The sequence below is a fragment of the Saccopteryx bilineata genome, chromosome 1 (genome assembly GCF_036850765.1).
Source record: "Saccopteryx bilineata isolate mSacBil1 chromosome 1, mSacBil1_pri_phased_curated, whole genome shotgun sequence".
NCBI lineage: Eukaryota > Metazoa > Chordata > Mammalia > Chiroptera > Emballonuridae > Saccopteryx > Saccopteryx bilineata.
In genome coordinates, this window is record NC_089490.1 from 198936099 (window position 1) to 198954531 (window position 18433).

General features: G+C 38.3%; 1 protein-coding gene across 4 annotated transcripts in view; it reads right to left on the reverse strand.

The window, feature by feature from the left end:
* Positions 1-465: 465 nt before the first annotated feature.
* ABHD18 (abhydrolase domain containing 18) overlaps positions 466-18433 on the reverse strand; it is a 46168-nt gene continuing 28200 nt past the window's right edge. For all 4 annotated transcript variants that reach the window (XM_066233366.1, XM_066233375.1, XM_066233382.1 and 1 more), the window contains 3 exons: positions 16731-17109; positions 15918-16080; positions 466-3852 (listed from right to left, as the gene is read on the reverse strand). In XM_066233366.1, the coding sequence (XP_066089463.1) occupies positions 3801-3852; positions 15918-16080; positions 16731-17109 (594 nt within the window). In that variant the 3' untranslated portion in view covers positions 466-3800. The remainder of the gene's footprint in view (positions 3853-15917; positions 16081-16730; positions 17110-18433) is intronic.

An 18433-nucleotide genomic window follows, 5' to 3' on the forward strand; every position in this document is an offset into this window, starting at 1 on the left:
ACACATACATCTATTTAGTTAAAGTTTGGACACATTAATCAAATGTGACATGTTTTCTACATTTAAAATAATACCTCTTGGGCCCTGGCTTGTTGGCTCAGTGGCAGAGCGTCAGCCCAGTGTGTGGAAGTCCTGGGTTCGATTTCCAGTCAGGGCACACAGGAGAAGTGCTCATCTGCTTCTCCACCCCTCCCCCTCTCCTTCCTCTCTGTCTCTCTCTTCCCTTCCCGCAGCCAAGGCTGGATTGGTTAGAGCAAAGTTGGCCCCATGAGCTGAGGATGGCTCCATGGCCTCTGCCCTCAGGCACTAAGAGCTTGGTTGCTGAGCAACAGAGCAACACCCCATAGTGGGCTTGCCGGGTGGATCCTGGTAGGGGCACATGCAGGAGTATGTCTCTGCCTCCCCTCCTCACACTGAATAAAAAACAAAGAAATAAAACAAAACAAAAAACCTCTTGAACATAAATAATTTTTAAAATAAGCATTTATTGTGAAATATAAAATATTTAGAAATAATTTTAAAAATTTCAGTCATCGTGTAACAAATATTCTTTACAAGAGAAAGCACCACAATAAAAAAGTTACATTTATAAGAAACAACCTAAAATGCATATGCTGAAATCATTTAATAGTAATTACAACATTAGGAAATCATGAAATTCAGAAACTTTTTCTAACCACAAATCTAAATCAGGGGTCTAAAACTCAAATAAATGTCTTTAGGGTTAAGTAGGAAAGACAAAGTAATGACACGGCCTAATATGACGGAGTCCAGTGGATTGTGGGAAACTGGAATGCATGCCAATCTAAACACATTTCACATTCTTAAATATGCACATTGGATAAAACAACTGTGGGTTAGCTGGCCTGCATCAACTGCAAGTTTGCAACTCTGGGCTAAATGAATTCCTAGCAGTTATGTACCCAATTTTCAAAATGGCAGACAGGACCGCTTTGTGTGTGTGTGCGTGTGTGCGTGTGTGTGTGTGTGTATATATACACACACACACACACACGCACACATACACATATATATGAAGTTTAATACTATTTTGGGGGGAGTGGATAAAAACTTTAAGAAAAGGTATTTTTGACTTTGAATTAGTTTAGGCAGCTGCGCGCGCACGCACACACACACACAGACACACTCTGTATTTTCTTTTTTTTGAAAATTTTTATGAGTTTATTTGAGCCAATTTGATGACATGTTGAGAAGCAAGATCTCAAGTACTCTCCCAGCAATATATTCTTATTTTTTTTAATTTATTTTTAGAGAGAGAGAGAGGGGAACAGAGAGGGAGGGAGAGAAGAAAGGAGACAGGGAAGGAGAGAGGAAGGGAGAAGGAGAGAGGGAGGAAGAAGGAGAGAGGGAGGGAGAAGGAGAGAGGGAGGGAGAAGGAGAGAGGGAGGCAGAGAAAAAGGGGTAAAGAGAAAGAAACATTGCTTTGTTGTTCCACTTATTCATGCCATCATCAGTTGACTCTTGTATGTGCCCTGACCAGGGATCGAACCTGCAACTTTGGTGTGTCGAGATGATGCTCCTAACCAACTGATCAACCTGGCCAGGGTTTTGTTTTTTTTTTCCTGAAGCTAGAAACGGGGAGGCAGTCAGACAGACTCCCACATGCGCCCAACCGGGATCCACCCGGCACGCCCACCAGGGGGCGATGCTCTGCCCATCCAGGGCATCGCTCTGTTGCGACCAGAGCTACTCTAGCGCCTGGGGCAGAGGCCAAGGAGCCATCCCCAGTGCCCGGGCCATCTTTTGCTCCAATGGAGCCTCGGCTGCGGGAGGGGAAGAGAGAGACAGAGAGGAAGGAGAGGGGGAAGGGTGGAGAAACAGATGGGTGCTTCTCCTGTGTGCCCTGGCCGGGAATCGAACCTGGGACTTCCGCATGCCAGGCCGACACTCTACCACTGAGCCAACTGGCCAGGGCCTCCCAGCAATTTATTCTTAAAGCATCTGATTAGGTGATGAAATTTTTAAAATACCTTCTTTCACTTTCATTTGGGAAAAATTAGTTATGCCTAAGATTAATTAAAATGAAATGAAATTTTATTCTTTTATCAATAGAAAGTCATACAACATACTAAATTACTGCTTAGAAATATTTATGTGCAAAAAAAGTATTGGTTTTAGTAAAGCCATTATTCAGAAAGCATTCAATCATATTGCCTCATAATATACAAAAGAAAATTATGATTCAGTTGACCATAATTTTTACTTTAAGGATATATTAGTGAAGAACTTAAAATTTTTATACTTTATGTTAAAAGTAGAGATTCTGCTCTGAACATGTAAAATTGATACAGCTAAAATGGCTGTAACCATGTTCGTTTGTTATGCCAAAGCAGTCTTACAAAATTTATAACTAAGTCATCAATGATTTCCCATTAGTAATTTTCAAATAGTTTTTAAAAATTGAAATGATGGAGGCATTAGCATGACAAATAAAATTTCCTTTAAAAAGGCTACAAAGGCACATTATAATTCAAATGTCCTTACTAGACTAGGAATACATGTTTAATTTAAATATAATCTATAGACAACACAGACTTTGAATAAATAAAATTCAAATATATTCTAAGCCTTTTTACCCAAAAATATTTTCTACTTTTAAAGAACATTTTAGTTCTCAGCTTGAGAAGTATATCATAAAAAGCAAGCATCAAATCTAGTTATATAATCTCCAACTTTAAAAAGTAGTTGTATTTTTTCTATAAAATTAAATTTATTTGGAACAGATTGATTTCACTGTGGTCATTAATTTTTGAAATTAAAAAGTCAAACCTGTTCTGTACTTGGCCTAAAATAAAGTTGGCTGTTTTGCAAACCTACAGTAGATACCCTATAAGAGAATGTTAAGCCTGGCTGGGTAGCTTGGGTCTTAGAGCATCATCCCACCACACCAAAGCTGTGGGTTCACTCACTCAGCAGGACACAGACAAGAAGCAACCAGTGAATGCATAAGTAAGAAGAACAACAAATAGATATTTCCCTCTCTCTAAAATCAATCAATAAAAAATATTTTATAAAAGAATGTTAAGACATATCTATCAATACAACATATATTGCAGTTCCATTTTTCATGAATTGAAAGTTGTTAATTGGGGAAATACATTTGGCCACTTATTTCTAACCAAGTATTTGTCAGATTTAAAGTTTAGTCAAGTCTTATGCATCATGTCTGCATTCCCACATTCATTTTAATTATGAAAAGCACTTACTTATAAAATAATCAGGATTTTTTAGAATTCAAAATTTTAAAAAAACTTAAAAAGTAATTTTGCACATCATAAGTATTTCTATGGGAGAAAATTAAAAGTGAAAATAAGATTACAAATTCACTCTAGATCTATGAAAGAAATATACATGTTTCTTAAAGCAAGTCAGGAGTAGAAATATCATATAAGGGTATATATACAATACAAGCTGATGTAGCACAAACTTTGATTTAGCCATTCTGTAAAAACCAATACAGTTTCTGTAAATATATTTAAGTTAATAAATTATTCATAACTAAACATTAAAGTTTGTATAAGTAGTAACAATAGAATGTATATTGAGTATATAGGATTCCTACAAACAATAACAAAATACTTCAACATCATTTCATTCAAATATTGGTTTAAAGTTATTCAAAGGATTTAAAGATTATAGTTGACTGAACTGTAACACTGAATTCCAGACTAAATTGACAGCAATTAGATATATAGTCCTGTCTGCTTGTTCTTCATCAAATAATGAAGCTCTTTTTGTAAGAAACACGATGGCCACACTGGTTACATAGAGTGATCCAATTAGTTAGCATATTTACGGAGAAAGCGTTCAAACGCATCATAGATGGCTCGTCTAAAATTAAAAATGAAAAAACTACAAGTAATTATCAAAATAGGGGGATAGACAGTGCTTTTATTTCAAGTTATTCCAAATAACTTGCATCTTGACCCCCTCTCCAAATTAGCTGTGAAAGAGGCAGATGCCTGAAGGTAGGTGTTTGGATCCATGTAACTTGACCACTAAACACTGTTTTTCTTCTGAGAAGCATTTCTTGTGCCTTAGGATTTATATACTATATGTAAATATGTATATCTATGTACAATACATAAAATGATAAAAGAAAAAAGGAACTGGTTTCTTTTTGTCACTTGTTGAATATTAACTGGCTACATAACTTCTCAGAATACAGTCTTATATCTATTTCATAGTTATATAGATATTGTATACTTTAAAAGTTTAAAATGAAAGAGAGTTTGTTAGAGAAGAAGACAGTGGCTAGTCCATGGACAGAGCAGCCTGACATACCTTTTGTTTATTAAAAAACATTTTCTTGCCTGACCAGAAGGTGGTGCAGTGGATAGAGCGTCAGACTGGGATGTGGAGGGCCCCGGTTCAAGACCCCGAGGTCGCTAGCTTGAGTGTGGGTTCATGTGGTTTGAGCAAAGCTCTCCAGCTTGGACCCAAGGTCGCTGGCTCAAGCAAGAGCTTACTCAGTCTGCTGAAGGCCCACAGTCAAGGCACATATGAGAAAGCAATCAATGAACAACTAAGATGTCGCAACAAAAAACTGATGATTGATGCTTCTCATCTCTCTCCGTTCCCATTTGTCTGTCCCTATTTATCTCTCTCTCTCTGACTCTCTCTCTGTCTCTATAAAAAGAAAAAATAAAAATAAAATTAAATTAAATAAAAAACATGTTCCCAGCTACTGAACTTAAAAGCCTTAGTTTCGTATAATAATTTTACTAGGTATTTTAATATTAATTGGGAAGGAATAGTGAAATTGATCTGGCTCAGTTTTATATAATTTTTAAAGCTTTTTAAAAATTTTTATTTTAAAATTTTTATTGTGAGAGTCTACATTTTCACTGTAGAATGTTCAGAAAACCCAAATATAGAGAGGGCAAAGAGTCATAATCCCATCACTTTAAGGTACTAATGTTTCATCTATTTCCTACAGGCTTTTTTGTTTTAAATCTATGCATCTACATTTTCACCCAATTTAAATACTAACTATGAAGCCCTGGCCGGTTGGCTCAGTGGTAGAGCGTTGGCCTGGCGTGCAGGAGTGCCCATCTGCTTCTCCACCCCTCCCCCTCTCCTTCCTCTCTGTCTCTCTCTTCCCCTCCTGCAGACGAGGCTCCACTGGAGCAAAGTTTGCCTGGGCGCTGAGGATGGCTCTGTGGCCTCTACCTCAGGCGCTAGAATGGCTCTGATTGCGGCAGAGCGACGCCCCAAGATGGGCAGAGCTTCACCCCCTGATGGGCGTGCAGGGTGGATCCCGTTTGGGGCATGCAGGAGTCTGTCTGACTGCCTCCCCGTTTCCAGCTTCAGAAAAATACAAAAATAAATAAATAAATAAATAAATAAATACTAACTATGAGACTATATTAATTTTGTATCCTACTTGTTTGACAAAGCATTTCCCACATCCTTAAAAGACACTAAGATTATCTTTAAAATGGCAGCCTGCTACTAGATTATGACTTCCAATATATGTATTTGGAAGACACAGCTTTCCAACACGCTTTATTTCTCTCAGAAATTTGTCCCTTAAAATGCAACAAGAGAGTGACGTCATAGAAATGGCGCCGTGAACAGCGCGTCCAACAGATCTCCCCAAAATCACAACAAATTTATCAACTAGAAACAGAAAAATTTATCCTCGGAGCATTCCGGAGTTCCACACAAACTGAAAGCGAAAGGACTGTTATCACTTGAATCTGAGAGACGAGGGTGTGGAGGAAGCTAACTACCGCAGAAACGTTCATTCAAGCCGCGAGGGAGTGCGCCTGTGGTGAGTCAGCCCACACTCGGGAGCCGCGAGCAGCCGCTGGCGCGCGCCCGGTCCAGTTACAGAGCGAGCACCGCTAACGTTCCCAGCGGCCCACGCACTGCGAGTGAGAGTCCCCAGCCACCGGTGCCCGGAGCACCCCATTCGCACGCGTGCCCTGGGCATCCCACGCACACAGAGCGCCCTACTGGCCCGCACACCCAGGGTGCCCCATTATCCTGCGCCCGGTGCGCCCCAGCCGCCAGCGGCGGGGCGAGCGGGAGAGGCGCCAGGGCGGTCTTCCCTACTTGGGAGATTCTCTCCGTGGGCGGGGCACCTCACCCAGCCATTCAAGCTAACAACCAAGCGTTGGGGGAAGGGAGCACAGCTGCGGACCCAATCACTGAAATTAGCTTAACCCATGAAATCTGCGCACCCATGGGGCTCTAATTGATAAGATCTCTCTCAGTTCAGCAATTCAAGACAAGAGGCGTGATATTTTTTAGTGCCTCTCGCTAAAGGGGCGGGGGCAACTTCTGATTGATAGAGCCTCCATATTCAGGGATAAACGCTAACAAGAGGTACTTGGCAGATAATAAGATCTATACTACACTAGTCGCAAGCAGAGACTAGTGCCTCTTCTTCCCAGCCAAAACAGGCTACAAAGTGTGGAAAGCCTGGGTTGAGTGGTCCAACTGAATGCTAGGCGCTGAACAGTCACCTTGACAACAATTGACTCCCACCCCCGCCTGATTACACTGGAGGCTTTGACTGCCAGAGCCTTTCCCAAAGCCTTACGCTGAGTGGGGATAGAGTGGGGATTTCCTAGCTCTTTGAGCCTCTTACTCCCCAGGCAGAAGAAGTAGCAGCTTTATAGCTGGATCACCAGGCTGCTAATTCAGGAAGGGGGGACTAGGAGAGAGACTCCAGGAAAGCAAACTCTCTCATCGTTGGACCTTGCAAACGCCAACAAGCCTTGACTACCAGCAAGACTAAAGCCAATTATATGACATTGCCATAGAATCCCATCAACTGCAAATCCCTACCTAAGTGTGACACAGGGGCAGAGCCTGGGGTACAGAGTCACCGATCAGGAAGAGGGAGAGAAAAGAAAAAGGAAGAAGTTAACCTCTCAAAATCAAGAAAAATCCACAGACTTTACAACTTGTTCCACTAATTTTTTTTTCGTTGTTGTTTGTTTCTTCTATCTTATTGCCTTTATTATTATTATTTCTATTTCCTCCACCTCGGTCCTTCTATTCTCTGCCCATCTTATGCTTCCCTTTTCTTGAACTACACTACCCATGAGTGTTACATTTTATTTCTTTTCTTCATCCTCACCCTCCTTTAAGGTTATACTCCAAAACACTTAACTCTCACTCTCTCCTCTTTTGTTTTTTTTTGTTTTGCTTTATTTTGTTTTATTCTCTTCCTTTTTTTTTCTTCCTTCGTTTTTCTCTTTTTCTTATTTTTTCCTTTCTATTTGTTTTTTCTTTTCTCGTTTTACTTTTCCTCCCATTTAATCCTCAATCACGAACAAATTAGTTAATTTGGGACTCAAGGGTTTTTTTTGGTTTTCTTTTTCTTTTTCACTTTTGTTGGGTTTTTTTTGTTTGTTTATTTTTGTGGCATTTTGGGTACTTTTTACGTTGCTTTTTAAGTCACTAGCATTCCTCCCAACCCAAGGTCTCCATTGCATTTAGTCTTCGCTCCACTTAATACAACAGATTTTTACTTATTATTTTTATTTTTTTCTTCTTTATTATTATTTTTTTTCTCCTTTTTTCTGGTTCCCTCTTATCCCTCTCATTATATCTCTTAGTCGACCATCACTTACAAGCAAATCATCTTATGCTTGTCTAAAATTTTCTTCTTTTTTTTTTTTTTTTTGCATTTAGTGGGTCCCTACTCCCTTTTTTTGCCCCTTGAACTCTCCACCCCAAATCAGGCCCTCCATTATAGGCAGTTTTTGTTCCATTTAGCGTAATATAATTCACAGGTCATCACAATATTTCCCTGAGGAGGGGAGAGGAGGGAAAGAGAAGAAAGAAAAAAGGGGGAAATAATAAATTATTACTGTTTTTTTTTGTGGGGTGTTTTACCTTTTTTTTTTTTTTTACTTTTTACTCTTTATTAATTCTAATTAGTGCTATCAACAAGACCACCCTCAGATGCCAATAAGAAGGAGGAAATCGAATATTATGGATACAAAAGAAAGAGAGGTAACACAAATAGATGTGGAAAAATCTATGGAGAAAAGACTTAACATATTGGAAGCCTTGAAGCTAAATGACAGAGAATTTAAAATAGAAATCTTAAAAATACTCAGAGATATACAAGAAAACACAGAAAGGCAATTTAGGGAGATCAGAAAACAACTCAATGAACACAAAGAATATATTACCAAGGAAATTGAAACTATAAAAACAAATCAAACAGAAATGAAAAACTCAATTCACGAGCTGAAAAACGAGGTAACAAGCTTAGCTAACAGAACAGCCCAGATAGAAGATAGCATTAGTGAAATAGAAGACAAACAACTTGAGGCACAACAGAGAGAAGAAGAAAGAGACTCAAAAATAATAAAAAATGAGAAAGCCCTACAGGAATTGTCTGACTCCATCAGAAAGAATAACATAAGAATATATCAGAGGTATAAGAGAAGGTATATCAGAGGGAGAAGAGAAAGAAAATGGAATGGAGAATATACTCAAACAAATAATAGACGAGAACTTCCCAAGCCTGTGGAAAGAACTAAAGCCTCAAATTCAAGAAGCAAACAGAACACCGAGTTTTCTTAACCCCAACAAACCCACTCCAAGGCACATCATAATAAAGATGACACAAACCAATGACAAAGAAAAAATTCTCAAGGCAGCCAGGGAAAAGAAGAGTACAACATATAAAGGAAGGCCTATTAGATCATCATCAGATTTCTCAGCAGAAACTCTACAAGCTAGAAGAGAGTGGACCCCAATATTTAAAGCCCTGAAAGAGAGGAACTTTCAGCCAAGAATACTATACCCATCAAAGCTATCCTTCAAGTACGAAGGAGATATAAAAATATTCACAAATACAGAAAAGATGAGAGAATTTATCAGCAGAAAGCCCCCACTCCAGGAAATACTAAAGGGGGTTTTCCAACCAGATTCAAAGAACAAAAGAAAACAACACCACAAGTAACAGCTCCACCAAGAACACAATAAAACCAAACTTAAACTGTGACAACAAAGGAAAAAAAGGGGGGAGAGGATGGAGATTAACAGTAGCAAAGGACGATGAAGTGCAGAAATACTCATAAGATAGGGTACTACAATGAATATGGTAGGTACCCCTTTCATTACTTAATGGTAACCACCCTTGAAAAAACCACCACAAAAACACTTGACTTAAAAAAGGTAGCAACAGAGGAAAGAAGTATGGAACACAAACAAACAAAAACAAATGATAGAAAAACAAAAGAGAAGACTCAAACTAGATACAAAACTAACAGAAAGCAATTTATAAAATGGCAGTAGGGAACCCACAAGTGTCAATAATTACACTAAATGTAAATGGATTAAACTTACCAATAAAAAGACACAGAGTAGCAGAATGGATTAAAAAAGAAAATCCAACTATATGCTGCCTACAAGAAACACATCTAAGCAACAAGGATAAAAACAAATTCAAAGTGAAAGGCTGGAAAACAATACTCCAAGCAAACAACACCCCAAAAAAAGCAGGCGTAGCAATACTCATATCTAATAATGCTGACTACAAGACAGAAAAAGTACTCAGAGACAAAAATGGTCATTTCATAATGATTAAGGGGAAGTTGAATCAAGAAGACATAACAATCCTTAATATATATGCACCAAACCAAGGAGCACCAAAATATATAAGACAGCTACTTATTGACCTTAAAACAAAAACTAACAAAAATACAATCATACTTGGAGACCTCAATACACCGCTGACAGCTGTAGATCGGTCATCCAAACAGAGAATCAATAAAGATATAGTGGCCTTAAACGAAATACTAGAACACCTGGATATGATAGACATCTACAGGACACTTCATCCCAAAGCGACAGAGTATACATTTTTCTCTAGTGTACATGGAACATTCTCAAGAATTGACCATATGTTGGGCCACAAAGACAATATCAGCAAATTTAGAAAAATTGAAATTGTACCAAGCATATTTTCTGATCATAAAGCCTTGAAACTAGAATTCAACTGCAAAGAAGAGGGGGAAAAACCCACAAAAATGTGGAAACTAAACAACATACTTCTAAAAAATGAATGGGTCAAAGAAGAAATAAGCGCAGAGATCAAAAGATATATACAGACAAATGAAAATGAAAATACAACATATCAGAATCTCTGGGATGCAGCAAAAGCAGTAATAAGAGGAAAGTTCATATCACTTCAGGCCTATATGAACAAACAAGAGAGAGCCGAAGTAAACCACTTAACTTCACACCTTAAGGAACTAGAAAAAGAAGAACAAAGACAACCCAAAACCAGCCGAAGAAAGGAGATAATAAAAATCAGAGCAGAAATAAATGAAATAGAGAACAGAAAAACTATAGAAAAAATCAATAAAACAAGGAGCTGGTTCTTTGAAAAGATCAACAAAATTGACAAACCCTTGGCAAGACTCACCAAGGAAAAAAGGCACAGGACTCAAATAAATAAAATCCAAAATGAAAGAGGAGAGATCACCACAGACATCATAGATATACAAAGAATTATTGTAGAATACTATGAAAAATTATATGCCACCAAATACAACAATCTAGAAGAAATGGATAAATTCCTAGAACAATACAACCTTCCTAGACTGAGTCATGAAGAAGCAGAAAGCCTAAACAGACCAATCAGCAGGGAGGAAATAGAAAAAACTATTAAAAACCTCCCCAAAAATAAAAGTCCAGGCCCAGACGGTTATACTAGTGAATTCTATCAAACATTCAAAGAAGACTTGGTTCCTATTCTACTCAAAGTCTTCCAAAAAATTGAAGAAGAAGCAATACTTCCAAACACATTTTATGAGGCAAACATAACCCTCATACCAAAACCTGGCAAGGATGGCACAAAGAAAGAAAACTACAGACCAATATCTCTAATGAATACAGATGCTAAAATACTAAACAAAATACTGGCAAACCGAATACAACAACATATTAAAAAAATAATACATCATGATCAAGTGGGATTCATCCCAGAATCTCAAGGATGGTTCAACATAAGCAAAAGGGTTAACGTAATACACCATATCAACAAAACAAAGAACAAAAACCACATGATCTTATCAATAGAAGCAGAAAAGGCTTTTGATAAAATACAACACAATTTTATGTTTAAGACTCTCAACAAAATGGGTATAGAAGGAAAATATCTCAACATGATAAAGGCCATATATGATAAACCATTAGCCAGCATCATATTAAACGGCATAAAACTGAGGACTTTCTACCTTAAATCAGGAACAAGACAGGGTTGTCCACTCTCTCCACTCTTATTTAACGTGGTGCTAGAAGTTCTGGCCAGAGCAATCAGACAAGACAAAGAAATAAAAGGCATCCATATCGGAAAAGAAGAAGTAAAGGTATCACTTTTTGCTGATGATATGATCCTATACATCGAAAACCCGAAGGACTCCACAAAAAGATTATTAGAAACAATAAACCAATACAGTAAGGTCGCAGGATACAAAATTAACATACAAAAGTCCATAGCCTTTCTATATGCCAACAATGAAATATTAGAAAACGAACTCAAAAAAATAATCCCCTTCACAATTGCAACAAAAAAAATAAAATACCTAGGAATAAACATAACAAAGAATGTAAAGGACCTATATAACGAAAACTACAAGGCATTATTAAGAGAAATAGAAAAAGACACAATGAGATGGAAAAATATTCCTTGTTCTTGGATAGGAAGAATAAATATAATTAAAATGGCCATATTACCCAAAGCAATATATAAATTTAATGCAATTCCCATCAAAATTCCTATGAGATTTTTTAAAGAAATGGAACAAAAAATCATCAGATTTATATGGAACTATAAAAAACCCCGAATAGCCAAAACAATCCTAAGGAAAAAGAATGAAGCTGGGGGCATTACAATACCTGACTTTAAACTATATTATAGGGCCACGATAATCAAAACAGCATGGTATTGGCAGAAAAATAGACACTCAGACCAATGGAACAGAATAGAAAGCCCAGAAATAAAACCACATATATATGGTCAAATAATCTTTGATAAAGGGGCCAACAACACTCAATGGAGAAAAGAAAACCTCTTCAACAAATGGTGTTGGGAAAACTGGAAAGCCACATGCAAAAGAATGAAACTCGACTACAGCCTGTCCCCGTGTACTAAAATTAATTCAAAATGGATCAAAGACCTAAATATAAGACCTGAAACAATAAAGTACATAGAAGAAGACATAGGTACTAAAATCATGGACCTGGGTTTTAAAGAATATTTTATGAACTTGACTCCAATGGCAAGAGAAGTGAAGGCAAAGATAAATGAATGGGACTACATCAGAATTAAAAGTTTTTGCTCAGCAAGAGAAACTGATATCAAAATAAACAAACAGCCAACTAAATGGGAAATGATATTTTCAAACAACAGCTCAGATAAGGGCCTAATATCCAAAATATACAAAGAACTCATAAACTCAACAACAAACAAACAAACAATCCAATAAAAAAATGGGAAGAGGACATGAACAGACACTTCTCCCAGGAAGAGATACAAATGGCCAACAGATATATGAAAAGATGCTCAGCTTCATTAGTTATTAGAGAAATGCAAATCAAAACTACAATGAGATACCACCTCACCCCTGTTAGATTAGCTATTATCAACAAGACGGGTAATAGCAAATGTTGGAGAGGCTGCGGAGAAAAGGGAACTCTCATCCACTGTGGTGGGACTGTAAAGTAGTACAACCATTATGGAGGAAAGTATGGTGGTTCCTCAAAAAACTGCAAATAGAACTACCTTATGACCCAGCAATCCCTCTACTGGGTATATACCCCAAAACCTCAGAAACATTGATATGTAAAGACACATGTAGCCCCATGTTCATTGCAGCACTGTTCTCAGTGGCCAAGACATGGAAACAACCAAAAAGCCCTTCAATAGAAGACTGGATAAAGAAGATGTGGCACATTTACACTATGGAATACTAATCAGCCATAAGAAATGATGACATCAGATCATTTACAGCAAAATGGTGGGATCTTGATAACATTATACGGAGTGAAATAAGTAAATCAGAAAAAAACAAGAACTACATGATTCCATACATTGGTGGAACATAAAAACGAGACTAAGAGACATGGACAAGAGTGTGGTGGTTACCAGGGGTGGGGGGAGGGAGGACATGGGAGGGAGGGAGGGAGAGAGGGGGAGGGGGAGGGGCACAGAGAACTAGATAGAGGGTGGCGGAGGACAATCTGACTTTGGGCGAGGGGTATGCAACATAATTTAATGACAAAATAACCTAGACATGTTTTCTTTGAATATATGTACCCTGATTTATTAATGTCATCCCATTACCATTAATAAAAATTTATTAAAAAAACAAAAAACAAAAACAAACAAAAAAAAACAAAAGGAAAAAAAATGCAACAAACAATGAGAAGGGAAACAAACTAAAGATGGACATTTGCATGCATGTTGGTGTAGACACAAAAGGATTTGGTTTCAGGGCACTTATCAGAGCAATAATTGACTTCGGGGGGGGGCTGATATGTTTGTCCACTGAACAGTTTTTTTCACAGAGTTAGTTCTGAGTACTTGCTTTGCTAGAATGAAATTTTTAAATCTGATGACTAAGTTTGCAACATGGGCTTGTGTACACGGTGTGAGGAGGTTAGGGATATATGCCTTTTTTTTTTTTTACAGAGACTGAGAGAGAGTCAGAGAGAGGAATAGATAGGGACATACAGGAACAGAGAGATGAGAAGCATCAATTATCAGTTTTTTGTTGCGACACCTTAGTTGTTCATTGATTGCTTCCTCATATGTGCCTTGACCATGGGCCTTCAGCAGACCAAGTAACCCCTTGCGAGCCAGCGACCTTGGGTCCAAGCTGGTGAGCTTTGCTCAAACCAGATGAGCCTGCACTCAAGCTGGTGACCTTTGGGTCTCAAACCTGGGTCCTCCTCATTCTAGTCCGATGCTCTATCCACTGCACCACTGCCTGGCCAGGCTATACATATGCCTTTTTAATCATTTGAATACACTTATTCACAGGTATTATCAATCAGTTCTCAATAACACAAAATATAAGATCATATAAAGAAGTGACTTCTGTTACATCTGGTAAGTGAAAAGAATGAATGTTTAAAGATTCTGTTCCAGTGTCATCTAAACTTTATTAGGTTTTGAAGTGACTGCTGCCTACAAAGGCCAAATAGCAAGTGGCTCTATTTGAACAAGTTATTTACTATTCCTTGCCCCTCTATTTCTTTGTAAAGGGGTTAATAACATATGAAGCAATTACTTTAGTACTTGGAACACAGTAACAGCTAACATCTCTTTCAAATGAAGCTTTTAAATGAGCAATTTTGAGTTTTTATAGTTGACTATGATTATATCTATTCTTTGTAATGTCTCCCAGCCACACTCCCACTTAGATACATAAAAGAGAAAAAGAAATCTGATACAAATTTACTAAAGCAAGCAGGGGAGTTCTCTGATTCACAAAATAACAGAACTTTACACTCTACTTGAGCAACTGTAACAAGCCTAAGTACTCACAGTATTTATTTGTTTTTAGTTTTGCTGTGCCAGAAAGTCACATTGGATAGGTAGTCTGCTCACTTATCAACTAACAGGGACTCAAACACTGAATAAATATTTTTTAAGATCATACAATAAAAATAAAGGTTTATTATATGCTTTAGGACATTACAGGCTTAAAGAATGTCTGTACCTCAAAAAGGTGAAATTTCTAAGCTGAACTCAGTAAGTACCAATATACAAAGAATTATTTCTTAGGTTCAAAAGAATTAAAAATGTCAAAGAGCACACACAATTATTCTATTATATAACCATCCAGCTGGAAATGAATTTTGGAACACTTATTACACACAGGGCACTGGTCTAAGTACTATATGTGAGCTAATATGTAAATTTATTTAACCATTAATGATACATACATTCCAATGCTACCTTTTACCCTCAAATTTGAATACAAGTAGAAATAATGCAAGATTCCAAAAACAAGTTATAGCATAAAAGTTTTTATAAGTTCTAACAAATACTGGAGTCACAAAAGTTAACATTAAAACCAGTATTTCTCTTCTCATTTAAAAGTTCAGTTCAACATTCACTTGCCACTGAAAGCCACGCTAGATTAATCTCCAGATGCTACGGTTGTTCTGAGAGAAGAACATCAGTGTGGCGTGAGAAACACCAGATGAACCAAAGCGAGTTTTACAAATCCTGGGGTTCCTCCCTACATCCTAAAATGCCTGCTCATTGATATCTGAAGAGGGAAGAAAACACATAATAAAGCAGGCCCATCATATGCTACTTCCTAGTTTTCTAGGAGAAAAAGAAGAGGACAAGAAAGGAAAGAGATGGCCCTGGCCGGTTGGCTCAATGGTAGAGTGTCGGCCTGGTGTGCAGAAGTCCCGGGTTTGATTTCCGGCCAGGGCACACAGGAGAAGCGCCCATCTGCTTCTCCACCCCTCCCCCTCTCCTTCCTCTCTGTCTCTCTCTTCCCCTCCAACAGCCAAGGCTCCACTGGAGCAAAGTTGGCCCGGGCGCTGAAGATGGCTCCATGGCCTCTGCCTCAGGTGCTAGAATGGCTCTGGTTGTGACAGAGCAATGCCCCAGATGGGGCACAGCATTGCCCCCTGGTGGGCATGCTGGGTGGATCCCGGTTGGGTGCATGCGGGAGTCTGTCTGAATGCCTCCCTGTTTCCAACTTCAAAAAAAAAAAAAAAAAAAAAAAAAAAAAAAAAAAAAAAAAAGAAAGGAAAGAGCACCACAATGTGAAAATGGAGGGAAGCAAGGAAGAAATAAGAGGAATAAAACATACAATAAAAATACCCAATCCTTCATATTTTAGTAAAAAAATCCAAACACGATAGATACCTGTTCAGACCAATCATCTTACCTGAAGATTCCTTGTTTAAAAAGATAAGCACTAATGTGACCCCCTTCTAGGTATCGGATTTCACAACCAGGCCAAATTTCTTGTAGACTCCGAACTCCTGTTCGGGGAATATAGGCATCTTCCTTGGCTTGAACCACGATAATGAGGCTTGGGTCAACTGGAACTAGGTACAGGATTTAAAAACATGCAACATAGTATACTTTTAAAAATCTCAATTTTTTTTTTAAGATTTATTGATTTTAGAGAAGACAGAGAGAAAGAAAGATGCGGGGGCAGGGGGGCATTGGGAAGCATCAACTTGTAGGTAATTCTTGTACGTGCCTTGACCGAGCAAGGCCGGGGTTTCGAACAGGAACCTCAGCATTCCAGGTTGATGCTTTATCCATTGCACCCCTGCAGGTCCGGCTCTAAGACTTTTATATAAGTACTACTCACTGTATTTGAAAATAAAGTGCATCATACAATGCAGTAAGTGGAATATTTGTCAAACTGGAACTCTTGTGATTAAGTTAAAAATCAACCATTAAGGTAAATAATATACCATAATAAAATATTCATCTCTAATACAGTGAGATGGAAGTTCTAAAGAAGGTTCAAAATCCAGTGTTTTAAATGAACTAATAAGATGGTCTTAAGATTTTCACGGATAAAATATGATATATTGAAATAACCAGCTTATCTTGGAAAACACATTCTGGAGCCAACAATAAATATATTCTGGAAAATATGAAATTAACTTACACAGCATTCTTAAAAATATTCCACAAATTGATACATCATCAAATAGTCTCAATTTCATATAAAGGTTTGTACCTGAGAAATTTGCTACATGAGTACATTCATCCATGACTCCTTTCATAAATAGTAAAGATTCTTTCTGAAGGTTCTTTCTTCTTTGTTCTTGACTGAGTAGGTGGTATGACTGAGGATTACAACTTGTGTGACTACTTTTGCCGGCTGAGAGCGTTGGACTGAAGCACTCCATCTTAGAGGTGTCCTGCAACAGCAGTCCTTCTGATGTGGCCCTGAAAGGCGTTTCACTAGATTTACGGCACTCAGCAGGGTTTGAGGACACAACCTGATCTGTTACATCTAAATTTAAAGTTCTAGAAACCAGCTTAAGGTTAGCGAGCTTGTCTGTGCTGCTAGGAAAGTGTTTCACGAACTCCTGTCCCATTTTGAAAGAATCTGTCTGAACACAGGAAAGAAAAGACAACATCGTTTAATAAAAAATAGGATTTTATTTAACAATCTTGTTAAAACAAAGAGATAACACAAATGTCCATTCATGAATAAATGGGGGAAAAATTTGGTATACATACAATGGACTATTAACGAAATTCTGATACATGCTATAACACGGAAAAATGTTGAAGACACTATGCTAAATGAATAGACCAGCAAAAAAGGACGAATATTGTTCTGATTCCACTTTTATGAGGAACCTAGAGTAGTCAAAACCACAGAGACAAAGTAGAGTGGTGGCTGCCAGGACAGGGAGGAGGCGAGAATGGAAAGTTACTGTTCAATGGGTTCAGAACTTCAGTTTAGGAAGATGAGAAGCTCTGTGACCAGACGGCAGTGCTGGAGGAGGTGATGGTTGACTGTACTTAGTACCACTGAACTGTACACGTAAAAATGGTTAAAACGGTACATTTTATGTTGTATATATTTTACCACAATTAAAAAAAAGGCCCTGGCCGGTTGGCTCAGTGGTAGAGCGTCGGCCTGGCATGCAGAAGTCCCAGGTTTGACTCCCGGCCAGGGCAAACAGGAGAAGCGCCCATCTGCTTCTCCACCCTTCCCCTCTCTTTCCTCTCTGTCTCTTCCCCTCCCGCAGCCAAGGCTCCACTAGAACAAAGTTGGCCCGGGCGCTGAGGATGGCTCTGTGGCCTCTGCCTCAGGCGCTAGAATGACTCTGGTTGCAACAGAGCGATGCCCCAGATGGGCAGAGCATCGCCCCCTGGTGGGCATGCTGGGTGGATCCCGGTTGGGCACATGCGGGAGTCTGTCTGCCTCCCCGTTTCCAACTTCAGAAAAATACAAAAAAAAAAGAGGAGGTGTCAAAATGTAACTGAGGACTAAGACTTACATTTTATTGCTAAATGTTTCTTACTGAACAGTAGAGTAAAATGTAAAATTTAGTCTGTCTCATGTTCCCCCTACCCCTCACCATATTTTTAAAAATTGATTTTTAGAGAGAGAGGGAGACAGAGACACAGACAGAGAAACATCGATTTGTTGTTCCACCTATTCATGCCGTCATTGGTTGATTTTTGTATTTGCCCTGACCAGGGATCAAATCTGAAACCTCTGCATCTCAGGATGATGCTCTAACCAACTGAGCTACCCAGCAAGGGCTGTCTCATGTTTTTATTGCCAAAGTTTGGAAATCCATGACCTACTAGAACTTCCAGAATTCTCCCTGTATACCTTGGCAGTAACACAACACCCATTTCAAATCCCTTTCTCAGGTTGAACTAAGAAATATTAAAAATTATCAAGGAATAAAACAC